The sequence below is a fragment of the Chionomys nivalis genome, chromosome 5 (assembly GCF_950005125.1).
Source record: "Chionomys nivalis chromosome 5, mChiNiv1.1, whole genome shotgun sequence".
In the NCBI taxonomy this organism is placed as follows: Eukaryota; Metazoa; Chordata; class Mammalia; order Rodentia; family Cricetidae; genus Chionomys; species Chionomys nivalis.
This window is the reverse complement of record NC_080090.1, coordinates 47,310,037-47,327,684: the sequence shown is the minus strand read 5'-3', so window position 1 is coordinate 47,327,684 and position 17,648 is coordinate 47,310,037. Positions and strand designations below refer to the sequence as shown.

At 42.9% G+C, this 17,648-nt stretch overlaps 1 protein-coding gene across 5 annotated transcripts in view; it reads right to left on the bottom strand.

Annotated features, from left to right (window-relative positions):
- The window catches only part of Cadps (calcium dependent secretion activator), a 449,091-nt gene that overhangs the window by 91,204 nt on the left and 340,239 nt on the right, over window positions 1-17,648 (bottom strand). For 3 of the 5 annotated variants that reach the window (XM_057770611.1, XM_057770615.1, XM_057770613.1), the window contains 4 exons: window positions 12,157-12,263; window positions 7,160-7,180; window positions 5,831-5,987; window positions 4,443-4,584 (listed from right to left, as the gene is read on the bottom strand). In XM_057770611.1, coding sequence (XP_057626594.1) covers window positions 4,443-4,584; window positions 5,831-5,987; window positions 7,160-7,180; window positions 12,157-12,263 — 427 coding nt within the window. The remainder of the gene's footprint in view (window positions 1-4,442; window positions 4,585-5,830; window positions 5,988-7,159; window positions 7,181-12,156; window positions 12,264-17,648) is intronic. The other 2 variants (XM_057770612.1, XM_057770616.1) reach the window with 1 other exon arrangement.

Sequence of the window (17,648 nt, the reverse complement as noted above, 5' to 3'; positions counted from 1 at the left end):
TATTCCTCAGCACCAATTTCCTTCTCTATGAAGGTTTAATGCCACAAATATACTACTGATCTATCTGTGTACTGAATGTAGACATACATTTTGTATATAAGAGTAAGATAGTTTATCACAACCTTGGGACCATTGCGCCCCACTGAGAACATATCATCTGCAGATTAAATCCCAAACTTCCTGGGGTTTGAGAATCTCCCAAACATCTGAGAGGCTTGACCCATCATAGATAGCCCATACCAAATACTCAGCCTTGCTTTGGGGTACTCTGATCCCCTGCATGTCTCAACTGGTGTCCACAGCCCTCCCGATGAGCCCTGCCTCTTCGGAAATGCTACTCCACAACTGATTTCCTTCCAGACCTCTTAGTGGGAACTCATCCCCCTCGGAGCTACATTTTCACACTCTTTATATGATTTGTACTTACATACTTTGGTAATAATTAAAGCCATTCTCATATATATATATATATATATATATATATATATGTTGCTGAGCCCAACTAGATATAACTTCCCAATCTGGGGACTGGGTCTTTTTCTCATCTTCATTTCCACAGTTCTACTTTTCTGTTGTATCCTTACAATCCCTAGCCTGTACAGGTTCACAGCATTTTGTTGAGACTGCTGTGTCAGGCTCTACTCTATTCTAGATGCAGGGGAGGAAGAGGAGAGAATGTGGAGTTATGTGTGGCCATGTACAATCATACTACCAAGAAGTCTAGCAATGGAAGCTTTGGTGTTACCAAAACCTTTGTTTCATCCACGAGGATACCAAGTCTTGGGAGAGTCAACTGAAGAAGGATCTTAATTCAGAGACATTGATGACTCACGGTGTTCTGGAAAGTTCCTGGCTCAGGACTTCTTTTAACAAAATTATTATGGTTATGATTATGAATGTGTTTCCACATGTGCCAGGCAATGCAACTGGAGGTCACAGAATGACTTCATGGGAACTGGTTCACTTTCTCCACCTCTCACGGGATCTGGCAGTCAAGCTTTCTAGGCTTTCACAGACCATGCCTTTTCCTTCTGAGTTGCTGAGCTGGAGAGTCAGGAGTTCTAGACTCAGTAATACTTGTATGTATAATAGCTGGCCACACACAAGCTGCTGAAGTGTCTCTTGGATACTGTTTGTTGCCATCAAATCTCCAACAGTTTGGGAAAGAGCGTTAGCTGAAAGGTATTTTTAATTTGTACATCTCAGACCCAGAGGAGGAACTTGTATTGTAAGTGCCTAAAAATCAGAATTTATAGTCCTATTTATTTTTGATTTTTTTTTTGAGACAGAGTTTCTCTGTAGGTTTGGAGCCTGTCCTGGAACTCACTCTTGTAGACCAGGCTGGCCTCGCACTCACAGAGATCTGCCTGCCTTTGCCTCCCGAGTGCTGGGATTAAAGGCGTGTGCCACCGCCGCCCGGCCTTCATAGTCCTTTCTAAGAAGCACTGTTTGCTTCTACTCTCCCGAGTCTCCTCAACCTGACAAAGGAGATCATGAAGTCCAGGAAGGATTCTGCGCTCTCAGGAGAATCCAAGCAGTGACAGAGCGGTCATCCACACACTGAAAAGAATTTCTTGGTTCTCTGCTACTCTAGAAGAGGCCTCTATATGACCTATTAGGAATGAGCTACCTAGCTGGGTGAGACATTGCCTACTTATGTTCAGGGACCAAACCCCACATTCAAGGCTGCCAGAAGACCTGCAAACTACTTGGCCAACTCAGGTCAGTGGTCCTACGGCGTGCCTAGATGGATGCTCGGGAAAGGGTTATGGCTTGGGGGTTTACTGAACACTTGGGCCTGTCTTGACAGACAGTCTTTGGCTGCAGCTGGAAGCTATGCCATGGGATTCTCCACCAGGGCACAGAGAATAATGGAACAAGATACAGGCCCACTCATCTCTCAGAGATGGAAAGCCACTTTTCAAGGTAAACGAACATGGGACTTAGCTACTTACATAGTCTACCAAATAATCTCTGTTCCATTAAGTCCAAATAATTGCCGTTTCATTTTTTTTTTTTTACAGGGCAATAGTTTGATACAAGGAAATACACAAGATGCTTACTAATTTTCATATATTTTCTTTTTATCTCTTTTATTTATTGTGTATGTGCATCTCTGCATGTATGTGTGGGTGCACATATATGAATATGTGTGCATGTGTGTGTTAGAGTCATGTGGCAGAAACAGAAACAGAGAAAACTAAAGCACTGGACAACCTAAATTTACCCAAGTCAGTTCCTAGTTGGGGTAGAAGCCTGATGATTTTTTTTTTCTTTTGGTTTTATTTTTCAAGACAGGGTTTCTCTGTATAACAGCCCTGGCTGCCCTAGGAGTCCCTTTGTAGACCAGGCTGGCCTCAACTCAGAGAGATCTGCCTGCCTCTAACTCTGGAGTGCAGGGATTAAAGACGTGCGCCATCACAACCTGGCTCTGAAAGAGTTTTTGTTGTTGTTTTTGGCAAAATTAAGGATGAGGGCAGGCCCTCTGCAGGGGGTCAGGGGAGCTCCTCACTTGTTCTCTTGGCACTGTTAGAGGAGCAGGGAGCTAAGTCTCTCTCCGCATAACCACGTACCAGTCTACTTCTTATCCTCCCTTCCATGCTGTGCCTCAGAACTTCCATACAATATCTGTACTGTCTAACAATCCGTTCATGTGTGTGTGATTACAAGGAATATTAAGCTAGCTTATGTTTCACTTGGCCTTTTCAAATAGATCCACGTACTCTGAAAGGCATGTGCTCTTTGATACGAACTGAATAAACCACAAACTAACAATAGCACGATTTGGACAGCCCAACATTTACTTCCTGTCCCCTCAGCTCCCGCCCACAGCCACATCCACCCTATCTAGATTCCCAGGTATGGATGTGGGGATTCATGACGCTTACTCTTTTGAAAGTTTCAGACTTTTAAATTATGGATCCGTGAGTTCAACTTCATCAGTTAAAAAAAAAAAATCCCCAACAAAACATTCCCAGACTACGACTCCAATTGTGAAAGCGATTCTGATTCTATCTTTACTGCTGGTCGTTCTAAAGAACACTGAATGCTTCCAAAGGAATAGCAGTCATATGTTTGGCTTCTGAAGAAGCTAACAGATTATAAAATGACTTTAGTGACATTTTCACAGGAATTCATGACAAGTCTCAGACCCCCGGTAGGAACTTTTTAAAGAATTACTTTTAACGATGAGAAAACAAGTTCCTAGAAGTCAAACCCTTGCCTCCCCACTAGGGTGAGGCCCCAGATCTGAGGCTCTTTAGGAACCAATGGTGGTTATCATTTCCCTCCTCTGTGTGTTGGCAGTAGTACCTTCCACATTTAAACCCAACCAAGGAAATGCTATTTCAAGACCATTGCTATTTTCAAAACACGAATATCACTCATTTAAGCCTTTTCCTCTTCACGGCTTCTTTCCCAAAGCACAACGGCCTTGAATATTATGACCAGTAAATAAATAGATACCCCCCACGAACGTCTTAGCCTCTTAAGGATCAAGTTTTAGACTCCCGAGTTAAAAGTCAGCAGACCCAATACATTTCTTTGCTTTTAAACCAAGAGCTATGGGCTATTGACCTGCTTTTAGTATGGGTAAATAAAAAGCAGTCATCTTGGGAATTAGCTATGGAAGGGGACAGGGGAAACTGTGTCAGTCAGGGTTGCCTAGAGGGGGTTACTCTGTAAACCTGCTACAGAAAAGGATTCCATACTGAGAAAACTCCCTTGAGTTCTTATCTGGGTTTCCTGAAAATGCTAGCACATACCAGTGTTTTGTTCCAGGTTGCTACGTCTCCCAGATGTAAAGGGATACAGATAATAAGATCATTTCTTAAAGAAAGGTGGAGAGGGGAAGAGCCCAAATGACTGGAGTCTAACAGGGCAAAGGCAGTGCTGGGCTTTACCAGAGATTTTCGAACCGTATCACAAAGCCTTCATCTAGGCTGTCTTTTCCTGGGATATTTGGGACTAGTCCTTGGCAGTCGGCAGAGGAGGCACTAGCTCTACCAGACTCACTCAATAACTGAGACTGCCCAGCCGCTAACAACAGGATCCCCCGTGATTTGTTCCGCAGGAAATGTAACCAATAAAAACTAGTATATTATGGTCAGTGCTTCCCTCCTCCAGGGGACCTTATGAAAAACACTGTGGGACATGGCATTTGGGTAAGATAAACAGGAAGAATAAATACCAGACCCATGGTTACATCCCTCACTTCTGTATCTTTTGTGACACCAAGGTTCCCATTCATAAAACACACTTCTCACGTCTTCTCTCTGTCCCATTCAGGCAGGGAAGCCATGAGCACCGTACTAAGAAATGAAACAAAGCTTGCTCTCCGTTCATACTAACAATGATAGTCCCATGACACCATCAATCCATCTCGTATGGCTCTGCAGCCATTTGTACCCCAATTCCGATGGTATTAAAAGAGATTTCCTTACTTGACTGGTTCCCATGACTCCCGCTCAAAGCCCCTGTGGATGGATTGTGCAATTGAGGACTCCATCAGATCCACATATCTAACAACAAGTGGGGCAAACAGGTCCTGCAGGTGCTTGTGAAATTTTCCATTGCACAAATTATCTAGAACAGACAAGCAAAACCATTGTCAGCACCACAGTGCCTTTGTTCACGTACAGCGCACACAGAAAATATTGTCCTCTACACTGAACATCCTGCTGCTTAGTAAACTGGAAGAAACAGGAGCAGCATTGGAACTCAGGCTTGAGTCTGGAGGAAGGGAAATGCGTCTCAAAGTCACGTGACTGTTTGTGCACTCTTATGAAAAGTAACACCCCACAGCATTGGTAAACATTTCATTCCTACTTTTACCTCCTCGGCACTGGGAAGAAAAAACATTTCCTGCCATCTCCCCTTCTTCCTCAAACTCTGGAAAGAAGGACTGACTGCTTTATGACTGTCATTGCTGCAAGGCACTGAAGTGCTTGCCCTGTGAGCTTGCTAGAGGCACTTTTTTCCCCTAGGAAGTAGCCTCTGATAAAAACTGAAAAGCGTAAGGAGGTTAAGCTAACTAATTTGTTTGAGAGTAAATAAAACACATGGAATGGATACCTCTTCTCATATAGCGTGTGGGTTCTTCTGATCAAAACAGGTAAGAGAACTGCTATCCACAGTTAAGCCTGTGTGTGTATGTGGCATGGTGTGTGTGTGTGTGTAGTGCGGTATGTTGTGGTATGGTGTGGTGTATGTGTGTGGTTTTTGTATGTGTGTGGTATGTATGTGTATGCTGTGTGTGCTGTGTATGAGTGTGGTGTGCGCGTGTGGTGTGTATGTGTGGGTGGTATTGTGTGTATATGTGTGTATATGTGTGTGTGGAGTGTGGTGTGTATGTGTATGGAGTATGTATGTGTGTGTGTATGTGTGTAGTGTGTGTGATGTGGTATGTGTATATTGGGGAGTGGTATGTAGTATGCATTTGTGTGGTGTGTGAAGTGTGTGTAGTGTGGTATTTGTGCTTGTGTGTGCAGTGTGGTGTGTGTGTGTATGTATGTATTTGTTTGGTATGTATGTGTGTGAAGTGTGTATGTGTGGGTGGTGTTGTGTGCGTATGTGTGAAGTGTGGTGTGTATGTATATGGAGTATGTACATGTGTGTGTATGTGTGTAGTGTGTGTGCTGTGGATGTGTATGAGTGGTGTGGAGTATGCATTTGTGTGGTATTTGAAGTGTGTGGTGTGTGTATGTGTGTATAACAATAAAACAAGGAAGAGCTTTGTCTAACTCACAGTCTATGTGGAATAAAGACATCTTAGCAACAAGTTTATCTGCACGCTAGTCAGGAAAAGCCAATGGTCCAGGATGATACATACAGTCTGTACGGAGAAAGTCATTCAGCAGCTGGAACAGTGGGAAACTGTCCCACGAGTCTGGGGGTTGCACCTCTAAGGCTGCATCCATGTCCACCGCAAAGAGCGACAGGAACGTCTCCGCATGCTCCACCATTAAGTCTGACCACCACGCAAAGGCCTTTGAAATGTGGCAGAGAAACAACAGAGAGGCAGTGAGTATCTCTGTGGGATGAAGGTATGTGTGCCAACCCTCACTGCTCAAGACTGGCTGTGCATCCAGCGGGGGGTGCTCATTTTATTGTAAAGAGAACAGCAGTTTGGATATGAGTGGGCCTCTCAGCGAACAAGGCGCTACCCTGTAGCAAGCCTTGCTCTTGACCTGGAGGTCAGAGGACACCACGGTAGGGCTGCCAGACGGGGAACTTCTGCTCAATTTACAATAACTCAGTAGGCTTGGGTCATGCTCTGTCATTGCTGCTGGCTGGTTCTTGCTCTAAGGTGTAGAAGTCGGGAGTTTCTTCACTGCGTTTATGGGTTTTCTGCTGGTCTAACTTGAAAATTCGCAATTATTATTCAGTCACATTTCCATATCTGGGAATGAGTTGTCTATGGTCTCATCCAAACCCAGGGATTCCTGTTTCCCTATGCACTGAAACATTACCTCTCTATCAGACTAAGTGAAAGCAAACCATTATTAGAATTACTTCATAACCATTGGATAAAAAAGTCTATCTCAGAAGGGAGCCTTTGTTTTTCATTTCTGGTCTAGTGGGAGTATCAGGATTAACCTAGGAGAACACGGAATAAGGTTAGGACTTATTTTCGGGGCTTAGACACATATGTACATTGAAAACCAAAAAATATCAGTGAAGTAACTCATTTTCATGCACATGGGTCCTTGAAAATCATTGTGCAGGGTCTCAGGGGGTCACATTCGCATCAGCCTGGGCCCGATGTGAATGCACTTCAAAGGCATGCATGCATGTAGGCTAATCATTTCTGGCAGGGGGCATGCAGAATGAGTGGTGGTGTCAACAGGCCCTGATTCGCTGGTTTCAAAGAGAGCAGGAAAACAAACATAGCCAGCCTCTTCTTGTCCCCCACCTCCCCCACTCAATGCCGTAAAGTATTCACACTGGAAACACTTTCCGGAGCATTCACCAAAAAAAGATGGGAAGGCATTTGGGAATATGAAATATGATAATGGAAGTAGTTCTCTACATGGAAGGGTTTGTTCAATGGCCAAGCTCTTCTGTGATCTATTCCTTATTGGAGGGGTATTCTAACAGCCACTAGGAGGCAGAACAGAGGGGCCATCTCTCTTCTTTCACGAGAGTCCACTTTACTTACTTCTCCTTTATCAACATGTGGCTGGTTTGCAAATTAAATGGAAAAAATCAAGTCATGTACGGTTCTTTAAGGATGGTTTGGCTGGAACTAGACCCCTGCTGTTTCCACTGTAATGTACAGTAAAACCCCACTGGTTCAGAGCATGCGAGAGGGACGCTGGTCTGTGAGCCAAAGGCTCACACTGTTGGATTTTCTAGCAGATGTTTTATGGCTTTTGAACACAGCCTGTAATTGGGCACTAAAGTAAGTGGCATTCAGGGGATCTCCAATGCTTAGCACAAGAAAGTATCAGAATGCTTACATTTCCCCCAATTTCTAAATAATTGTTGATAAACTGGCCCATTAGTTAAAAAGACACGAGACTTAACTTTGTAGGGCCAAGGATGGAAAAAAAATGCATGCCTCCAACATACAAGAAACGACTTTACAATTTTCTTAGGGTGCTGATATTATGCTAAATAGGGGAAATGAAAATAGCCATAGGTACAACTGAGTCATCAGAGATTCTGAGTGTTTGGGCTTGAATGAAGAAGCTTTATTGTAGCTTCACCAATTGGAGACGAGAGCCCTGGGACCGAGTCCAGCAGAGGAAGAAATCCCCCGCCCCCCCCCAACAGAGTGTCTCAACCGCCTGTCATTTAGGCAGACTGGGTATGCTGGAACTTGCTGGTGTCCTAGCCACAGCCTGACCCTACAAAGAACCGACTCTTCCCTCCACATTCAAGATATCTATAAAGCTCATAAGGGCACAGAGGATGCTGGCTGGCTGGCTGGTACTTATTGTTTAGTTGGTTGATCAATGTTCCATCTCCAGGGTATGGCCAAGAAGATAGGATGAGGAGAATGTATTATGTTCCTGTGTACAACTTTGTTCTAAGATGACAGGGAAGACCAAATTGAACCAAAACCCAGTCAAATGCATGAAACTAAAAAGTTCTTAATCCATCTTCAGATACGGGTCTTATGCTTTTAATTTTATAAACTTACAAACAAGAGACCACTAGGAACACAGTATCTCTCCTTTGTAGAGAACCGAGTCCTGTGCAATTTGTTACTGAGTAACTCTTAGTTTCTGCAACAATATCACACGGGCTAGATACATTGGGAGCCTACAAAAATGCAGTGGTATCAATCACTATGGAAGCTGGCACAGTGAATGAGATTTTAAATTAGGGGGCTGGGGAAGAAGTGAAAGCCAAGGTCTTTCTTTGTAGCACTTTGTAATTAAACTTGACTCTCTAAGAAGTAGGTAAAGAGTCAGGCTAGGACAGCAATAACTAAGGACTTAAGGGGTAATCCTAATCAAATGGACAGTCTGCACGGCTGGACTGAGCAAAAGCTAGACTTTATTTTAAGCCTGCTCTTACAGGTGAAGAACCACATTCGTATATCAAGTCATGTGTGTTCACTGGCACCTAAAGTCTCAGTAAACCTTTTCTGTAAAGCACATGGAGTTACACATCTGGATTGCAAATACTTACCCCATGCCCTTTATTACTCAAAGACAAAAGCTGTATGCTTCAGGGCATACAGTTCACTACACTGAACACACTACATGTTCCACACACAAACTAACATGTATATATGTACCCTTCTGTGCACCACAATACATATATACATATACATACGTATACATAGAGAGAGATTAGGAAGGGGGAGTGCATGAAGATATAATTTGCATGTCTGTGAGTAGGCCAGGTTCTGAGAAGAAAAATCTGTTGCATCTGAGAGCAAAATGTGGCAACAGCTTCCACATCCAACGTGTGTGAAGAGTAAAGAAAGGACGCACCCTTGGCTGATAAGGTTTTCCCTTTCGGGACATTTACTATATTATGCTGGAACTTAAAATGGCTTTAGAGAAGATCGGGGGAAGGGATTAAAAACTGACACTTAGATTTGTGAGGTATGCACAAATACTTTGGTCATACGTGGCTGGATTCACGTTTACAATTTAGTGCTTTGTTATTATTGTTATTAGTGTAAAACCTTAGTGAGCACCTGGAGAGAGAGTGAGTTCTGGGAAAACAAATCTTCATCCGTTCAGAAAGGAAAACTCTGTACAATGCGCATATATATCAAATTGACCTTTTCCATTACACTCGATTCACCTGGCTACACACAGCGATCCCCCGGGTAGCTTTTGTAAGTTACCAATGCTCTAGAAATCTCTCCAGAGATTCCAGTCAGTGGGACTGGAGCCAGAAACAAGAATTCAAATTTCCGCAAGCTGCTTCAGGTATTCTTGTCTGTATATGGAAATTGAGAACGGGTGGGGTGCCTTTCAAGACCAGTCCACTCTTCGCTCTCCTTCCCACACAGGCCTCCAGTTCTCAGGCATTCAGCACCTCTCACCTAGGTTTCATCTTTATTTTATTTTATTTACTTTTTAACCAGCAGATATTTTGATTTCTTGGGAATTCTTTTCTTAATATAAGAAGAGTTAAACTTCGTAGAGTTTTTATCAGGTGCTGGGCACCATGTCTGATGCCTCAATGAATGTCACCTTCCATCTTACCAGCCGTCACGTGACTCGGCTAAGTAACTAGCGCCCCCAGTCACATGATGAACAGCTGCAGCCAGAACTCAAGCCTAAGATGCTTCAACTAGATTCTATGCTCTGGCTGTTATACATGCCAGCCTTCACGGCCCAGGGAATTTTATTTCTCATTGTTCCTCAAGGAACACTGAGTTTCTTGGCTCAGGGCTTAGCAGATAGGAGAAGTCCCATGAGTCGGTCTGATTAAGAAAGGAGATCTTGTGACGGGGAAAACAGCTGATTTTGGGGATATACTCCTGTTTGTTTACTAAAGTAGTTTTGATCTTCAGAACTTTAAATTATGCTGAGGGTTTTAATTTCAAAACACAGTGTTGAGAACAAGATTGAGGTTATTTATTTGCCCTGCATGACTTCCAAATGTGCAAATGGACAGCACACTTATGATAGTGATTATTAAGATGATTGACACACATAAAAACAAAACCTTTTTGGAAATGTAAAAAGAAGTATCTTCTTTGGAATGTGGGCTTTAAAAAACTTGTTTTTGTTTTGCAGTGCTGGGATATTAAGTTTTCTTTGGTGCCTCTTTGGTGCAGCCGAGGAACATATGGATTCTTTGTGATCTGGGAGTAGCCTTAGAAAGTAGCTTGGTTACCAATCAAGTATGTCTCCCATTTTCTTCTTCTGTTATTCACTTAAATACATGCTCCTGGGAGAAAACATCCTCTTCACATCCGGGGCTTCACAAACACGTAGACGTGGGCAAACCTTTACCACTTAACCCATGAGAGGCAGGCCAGAGTCCCTCAAGTCCCTGGAGATATTTTGAAGATACCCAGATAGAAGAAACTTATCATTGCTTGAACCCCCCAACCCCCGATCTAAAAATATATAAAAATAAGTGGAAGAGAAAAAAAACCCAACCCAACTTCATTGAATGTGTTTGCAAGTTACTTTTAGGTTTGTATGACTGGGACCTTTTTTTCATCCTGGATGTGTCCATTGCTAAGTGCTGTATGGGTTAGTGACACCCACTCACGGGGTCTTCCCCTTGTACCGAGCGAGGGTCTGCTGGGAATGCAGGATTCTTCGACACTCTCTCTATATATAAATACTGTATATATGACTCACGTACAGACAGCTGTAGAGGAAGGTTAGTATCGCTCCACGGAGCTACTGACTACTAAGCTTGGAATTCTTCTTCTGTAGTAAAGGTAAATACAGACGGACATAGGAAACTATGACAGGCCAGGGACAGAATCAAGGCAGGTGGGAGGCGTGTGTTGGGATGTAACCGCAGTCCTCATAGGTCTATCAATTGCTTCATGCACGCACAAGGGGTTCACTCCACATTTACCCTGCTGTGGGGGGCACCCATGTCACAAGCAGTCCACTGGAAGTTGCCGTTACATTCCTTGGGTCAGTGTTAGAAAAGCAGGAACACCAGGGAAATCCCATTAGAAGACATGGTACTAGAAGGGCATGCACAGAGCATGGCAACGGTGGCCCGTTCATTCAGTTCAACCACGTACCTCTTTCCCCTGCCACGATCAGCCAAGATTGACCGGAACAGTAGAGAAACAGGGAGGAAATTTCAATATGCAATCAGCATTAATTGGGATTAGTTGAGTTTACAGTGTATGATAGATCAGTTTTCTCTTAGTCATGGAAAAGGTCATTTTAGGTCCCTGGGCAATCGCTTTTACAGCCTGTCCTTCCCTCCCCTTTCTGTAAATAGGGATGTGGAAGAAGAGGGAGAATGAGTGTAATTTTAAAACCAGGTTATGTGGAGAGAGGTGACTTTAAAGTTCAAATTTGGAATGGTTTTCGGAGTGGAATTCTTAAGGTCCTCCCCTGGAAGTGCTGGAGCGTTTACGTCCTTATAGGTTTGGCATGTAAGTTGGTCTTGGGGGTCCTTCGGTTTATAATTCAAAGTCATTTTAATATTGGTTTGTAAAAACACAATGAAGGAAGCTCTGCTTCTCTGGGTCGGCATCACGGAAGCGACAAACCAAACAACGTGGACTTATTGTTTCTGTCACTGTGCTCAGCGACCCGGGCACTCTAACGTTAAAAATGGAAAAGTACTATACGAAGAGAGTATTATACAGAGAAAAACTCAAAAAAAAAAAAAATGAAAATGACCTGTGGTCTACACACCAAAGAACCAATCGAAACAACAGTGCTCGCAACAAAAACAACCACGAAAGACCAAAAAGTGTTCTTCGTGTGTGGAAAATGGATCTGTGTATGCCAGATGCCACCGGCCCGTAGGGTTACACTCACCTCAGTCCCAGGTTCAGAGAAACATCTGAAAACTTAGGCTGACAGGCACATCATTTACTACCTCTCCGTCATTCAGACAACCATCTAAAGAGGCCTCCTTCCAAAGCTTCTACCTTTGCTCCATACAGGAGCCCGGTTAAAAGGAAAGGGAAGTTAATGGCGGTGGGAGGAGTCAGTGCTGGAACCTCAGCTAGGGGACAGCAGGCCTGCTCACCTCTGCGTGATGTTCGTCGTTTTGTTGAAGCACTTCAATGACTAGTTCAGCAAGACGGATTGTGTCTTCGAGCTTTTTGGCAGGAGTGATTAAGCGGCCTACATTTTCTGGAGTATAAGAATTTGTGGTAAGATTCAACGAAAGCAGCAGGCTAGTTTTGTGGCCAACAGAACTAGTGGGTGAGAAATTCTGAATGGTTATCAATTTATTTATTTATTTATTTATTTATTTATTTTTAAAAAAGTTCCATGCAAATGTTAAATGAGCAAACCAGAAAGCCACCTTGTTGTCATAATGATACACTCAGCAAAGCAGTGCTCCAGCTTCCGGGTTGCAGACGAAGCTAAATGACGTCTAGGACAGCCCGTGTCAATTCAGTGACATCTGTACAGACATTCTTTAAAGACAGCATACATGAACTACCTCCTCTCTCTCTCTCTACACAGCTCTGCCTACCATCAAGGGGCAACAGATTGCAGGTTTGGTGTTGATTGGTGCTGTGTTTGTTCCCTGTGCGGGTCAACAGCAGTTCCATAGGGCCGCACTGACTTTCACTGCAGATCTACGGACTGACTGGGTACTGCATTGTGCATGTTGGAAATGAACATTCTAAGGCCTCTGTGTTTCTAGTCACCCAGGGAAAATATGGAAAGTAAAACTAACCATTTCTGAGTGCTTATAAAGAATGCAGGACAGAATTACTAAAAGAGTATTGGGGACAGGCTGGTGCTGGTGGTGTGTGTCCATGATTGGTACAACCAATATTTTAATAGGGAAGTTGCAACGATGTATTCACTTTGCCTTGTTTTTTTTTTTTTTGTTGTTGTTGATTGTGAGTTCACAGAATTGTTTTCCACAAGTTCAAAAAGGAAGGGAACTTTTGCTTTAGCTGCACCCTGCTCAGAGCTGAGCCCATGCTGGGTACAGCGCCATCTCTTTGCTGAATCTGCTGAGTCTGGATGTCAGAATATGCCTTCTTAAATAAAGTTTCTTTGCACTCTTTTCTCTTCTTTTGTGGTACTGGGGGCTGAACCCTGGGCCTTACACATGCTAGGCAACTTTCCTACTATTGAATTACATCCTCAGTGCTAAGTAGAATTTCTTAATACTTCCTACAAACTTGTTTTTGGAGTGGGTGTATTTAAATATAAGGCTAAGAAGTGGCTAATGAAACAAGATAGGCATTTCTTAGGTGGCACACATCATTAATATTTAGAATTTAAGAATGGAAAACAAACTCAGTAAAACACCATTCAAAAGGAAATGTTTTATTCACTGGGAGTTAGGATGGCAAACTGGACAAAGCAAGATGATCAGATTTGAAAGTTTCAGTTCAACTAGGTAATTGTAGGTGTGGAGATGAGCTTTCTGCGTGTGGTCAATAGAATCGTCTCTCTCTCTCTACCATAGCCAAGTGGAAAGCTGGCTGTAACTAGCTAGAGCTTTAAAGGTGGGAGTTCTGGGGAATGTTAGTTAGGGAAAGGACAGACGACACCCAGTCCACAGATTAGGGAGGTTAGGGTGACAGCTTACAGCCTGGTCTAGGGCAAAAATACTTGAAGAAAAAAAATGAGAGGCAAGATTAACTTCTGTGTTTTGGGGACACCTGACCTATCTGTAATTTTTCTCATATGATCAGAATTTCATTAATAGACTTTCAGGCGTTTCTACAAACATACTGTGTATATATGTTTGGGTAATATGTGTAGAGTGAGACACTTGCATTTTGATGGCAAATATGTGCAGGTGGCTTTTTATTAGCTTACAATCACATTTACACATCAATTTGCAAGTCCCTCAGCCTATGCTTATTACCCATTCAACACATACATCCACATACATACATCACATATGTACACACATTTTCTGATAACCCGACAAGCCTGCACGTTATACAGATCTGCAGGAAATCCCACTTAGACCACATCTTTGAAATCTCTCACTTCTGAAACAGAGAGCATTGTTCTTTTGGATAGGACACTCGGCAAATCTAGGGGAATTCTGGCCGTACATGACATCGGAGGTGGAAATCAAATAATTCCCACCAGTGTTTTTATCATTCGCGTTTACCTAAAAAGTACAAATCCTTTTTTTTTTTTTTACATTTTGAGAAATACAAGATGCTTAAGTGAGGACTGCCTGAAGATTTGCTTTATTATTTTTTTTAATGCAAGACTTTTAGATTGACTACATTAAACGGCAATAGATACACATATATGTACATGTGCATGCAGTCATTCTTTGTGTGTGTACATGTACACAGGTATGTGTATGCCTGGTGTGTATTATATATACAGACAGTATGTTTAATAAAACCTTGTGCAATTTGGCTCGGACATGCAACCACCGAAGTAAGTGGGTTAGGAGCCTTCAATCTAGAATACTTGACTGCCAATCAACCCATGCAGCCCGACTTGCATTTATTGTGAATTTGTTGTGACTCCATTATCTGTAGCTTAAGCCACTTCACGGAGACACGGAGACTGTTCTTCTAGTCATTTGAACAGCTGATTTGCTAACTACACAGCAAAAACTCTACTAGGCATGGATGCTGTCAGATGTTGTCTTTAAAGAAAACTGCGTGAAAACCTTCAGCAACCCCAGTGGCCAAGGAGTTTGTGTTTAGAAGTGAGTCTGGTTCTTGGCCACTTCTGCTGTCACGAAACATCCTGTGACAATTCCTACCTGACCCAGTTTCGCAGTAGCTGGAGCACTGGTGGAAAGAACTGAAAACACAGTATACTCAGGAAACATTTCATACAACAGAATCGAAGCTCATAACAGAGAAAAAAAAACCATCATGCAAAATGTTATGCAACACCGATGTTATTTTGTGCTGACATTGAGATTTGAAAATGTTGCATATGTCAGACAGAGCTAGACAAAAAAAATGTGGACATTTGGGAATAAATGCTCTCTTCCAAGTATCTCAAAACCTACAACATCACACTTGAGAGCCCAAGCCTCAGCTTAGTGTTCCAAACTGAAACAGGATTTCAAGAGTGAACAGAAAAGCCAACTAAACTAGAAAGCTGCCGGGAGACAGAACAATAGAAGTTTACTGTACTTGGTATTGGCTTAGGCATGCCTTTGAGCCTCTGATAGAACATTCTGTTCTGCAAGTGCATGAGTAAAAGATGAGGCTCGGGAACTGGCTGGGGAGCTGTTCAGGTAAGTGGAGAGAGACCAAAAAAAAAAAAAAAAAAAAAAAAAAGCAAAGAGACAAAGTGACTTTCACAGAGAGTGACAAGTGAGACAATGAACTCTGAAAAGAACAAATCAAGCAGCAAACGCCACCAACAGCAATGGGAGACGCTGCTTCCTCCACATCACCTCAGTGTCCTGGAGGTGTGACAGGATTTGACAAGGACTCTTACCAGCATCTCAGTACCACCCCTACCCAGACACTCAGAGGTTGAATGCAAACACCGGATGCTCCAGCGAGATGGAAAAACATGAATGACAGTCGCTGCATCATGGCCCAGAAGAAGATGTCCTTTTCGCATTGTAAACAATACTCACAAAGTCATGAACTGACTCTCCCCTTCACACGACCAGAGACAGAGTGTGGGGCACGGGTTGTTGGCAATGTGGATTCTCATCCTTCATTGGCTACTCACTTTTAAACTAATTTTGCAACTTCTGTGATTGTGCTTCTTCTCATTTAGAAGACACAGAATTAAGAATGCCCCCCTGTGTATCTGACAGGGTTGCTGACAAGAACAAATCAAATAAGGCATGGGCTAGATCTCCCTCAAGTCTGAAGTGCCTACAAACGGTCATTGTTAACCTCCGCATTGTGAGGACAGACCGAAGTTAATTGCTTTGCAAAAGCAGATAAAAGGCCGCTATTAGTTCAAGTGAGCTAGGGAATATTCGTGCTCCCTTTGTGGAATTTCAACACGGGAAAATCTGTCATTTGGGGGGCAAATGTGTGGTATCTGATTGTTTCCAGCTCATTTAATTATTTTCAATTTGGAATTCTCATGGCTTTTATATTGTGGGTTGAATCATATATAAAAACTTGCCAGCTTATCGAATATGTTACTCGCTATTCCAAATGTTAGAAGACTGTAATCAGCACTTGACCCATCTGTCATGTGGTTTACAATATCAGCTCTGCAAACATCCTGCGACAATAGTCTCTTTTTCCACACAAGCACAGAGCACCGCAGCGTCCACAGTTCTCTCTTTAAAGAGTGTCTCCTTCACCGTGGACCTGCTCCTTTCGAATAGGTCTGGGTCAACAAGTGATCTGTGCAGAGAGAGGGGCACAACCCTTCATCAACTTTTCTTCTGGTTTTGCCTGAGTTTTCAACTGGGGAAATAAATTTCACCAAGGTATAGAGGAATGATATCCTGCTGACATCAATAAAGAAAAGGAGAAGGTCACCGCACTCTGGCAAAGCTGCCTACTGAAAGCAAGACTTGTGCGGTCCCGAGCTCATCTTGTTTTGACTGCCTCAGTGTTTTGAGCATACAAGTAAAAATAATCTTTATCATTTTCTCTTGTTTTAATTTCTCCAGGGCAGATTGTGTGTCCACGGAACTTGTAGAAATCATTTTTAAATGATAGCTATGTAAAGGGAGGCTGGTCCTTTCGTTATTTTAAAGAAGCACTTGGCTAACAGCATTTTATAACATTGAGGACCTCTCCATCACACACCCACATGGCTCTTGTCATGAATATTTACTACCACAGTGTGCAATTCTCATGGAAACTGCTTGCTTGTCTGTGTCTAGGTAACTGATTTTGTGTATCAGAATACGGGATTTGGGGCTCAGTACGGCATGGAACAGTTGGGGGTTGATCAATAACCCGTGAGGCATCAGACACATGTTTTAGCTCAATGAGTCCTGGGGAAGAACTCATAAATGGATTTCCTCCTGCCAACTGTCTGTCCCAAATTCTTACAGTAAGGTTTGCCACCACAGAAAAACAAACTCCCTATTTTTTTTTTCCTCACAGAGCAAAACAAAAATACCATACCTTGGTTTCCAACTTCATTTACCCAATTACCATTGCTCATGTTTACACAATTAATTCCACTTGGCTTCCAGAAAGAGAGTTAAATGTGACTGCAGAAAAAAAAAAAAGGAAAAAAAAAAAGAGAGAGAGAGAGAGAATTCCTCTGCATGCATAGCTAAAGCCAAGGAAGAGAAGCATCCAGGAGCGAGAGACACTCCAATTAGCCCTGAAATAACCTGACCATCTCTGGTTCCAGCAAGCGAACTGCCAGCCTTTGCAATATCACATGAGGGGCAGACATGACGGATGGAAAACCCACGTAGTTCCAAGTTCCAGCCATTGGTGAGTGGAGGAAGATACCAGAGTTGCAGCATGCTTTACTGGAAACACTAGCCTGCAGATTGTTGCTATGATTCGGGGGAGTGGGGAGGAGATGAAAGTCATTGGTCAGACAGACTATGCTTTACAAGGTACTCTGCTTCTTGTAATAATGGGTACACAAACTAAAGACTGCAGGGCCCAA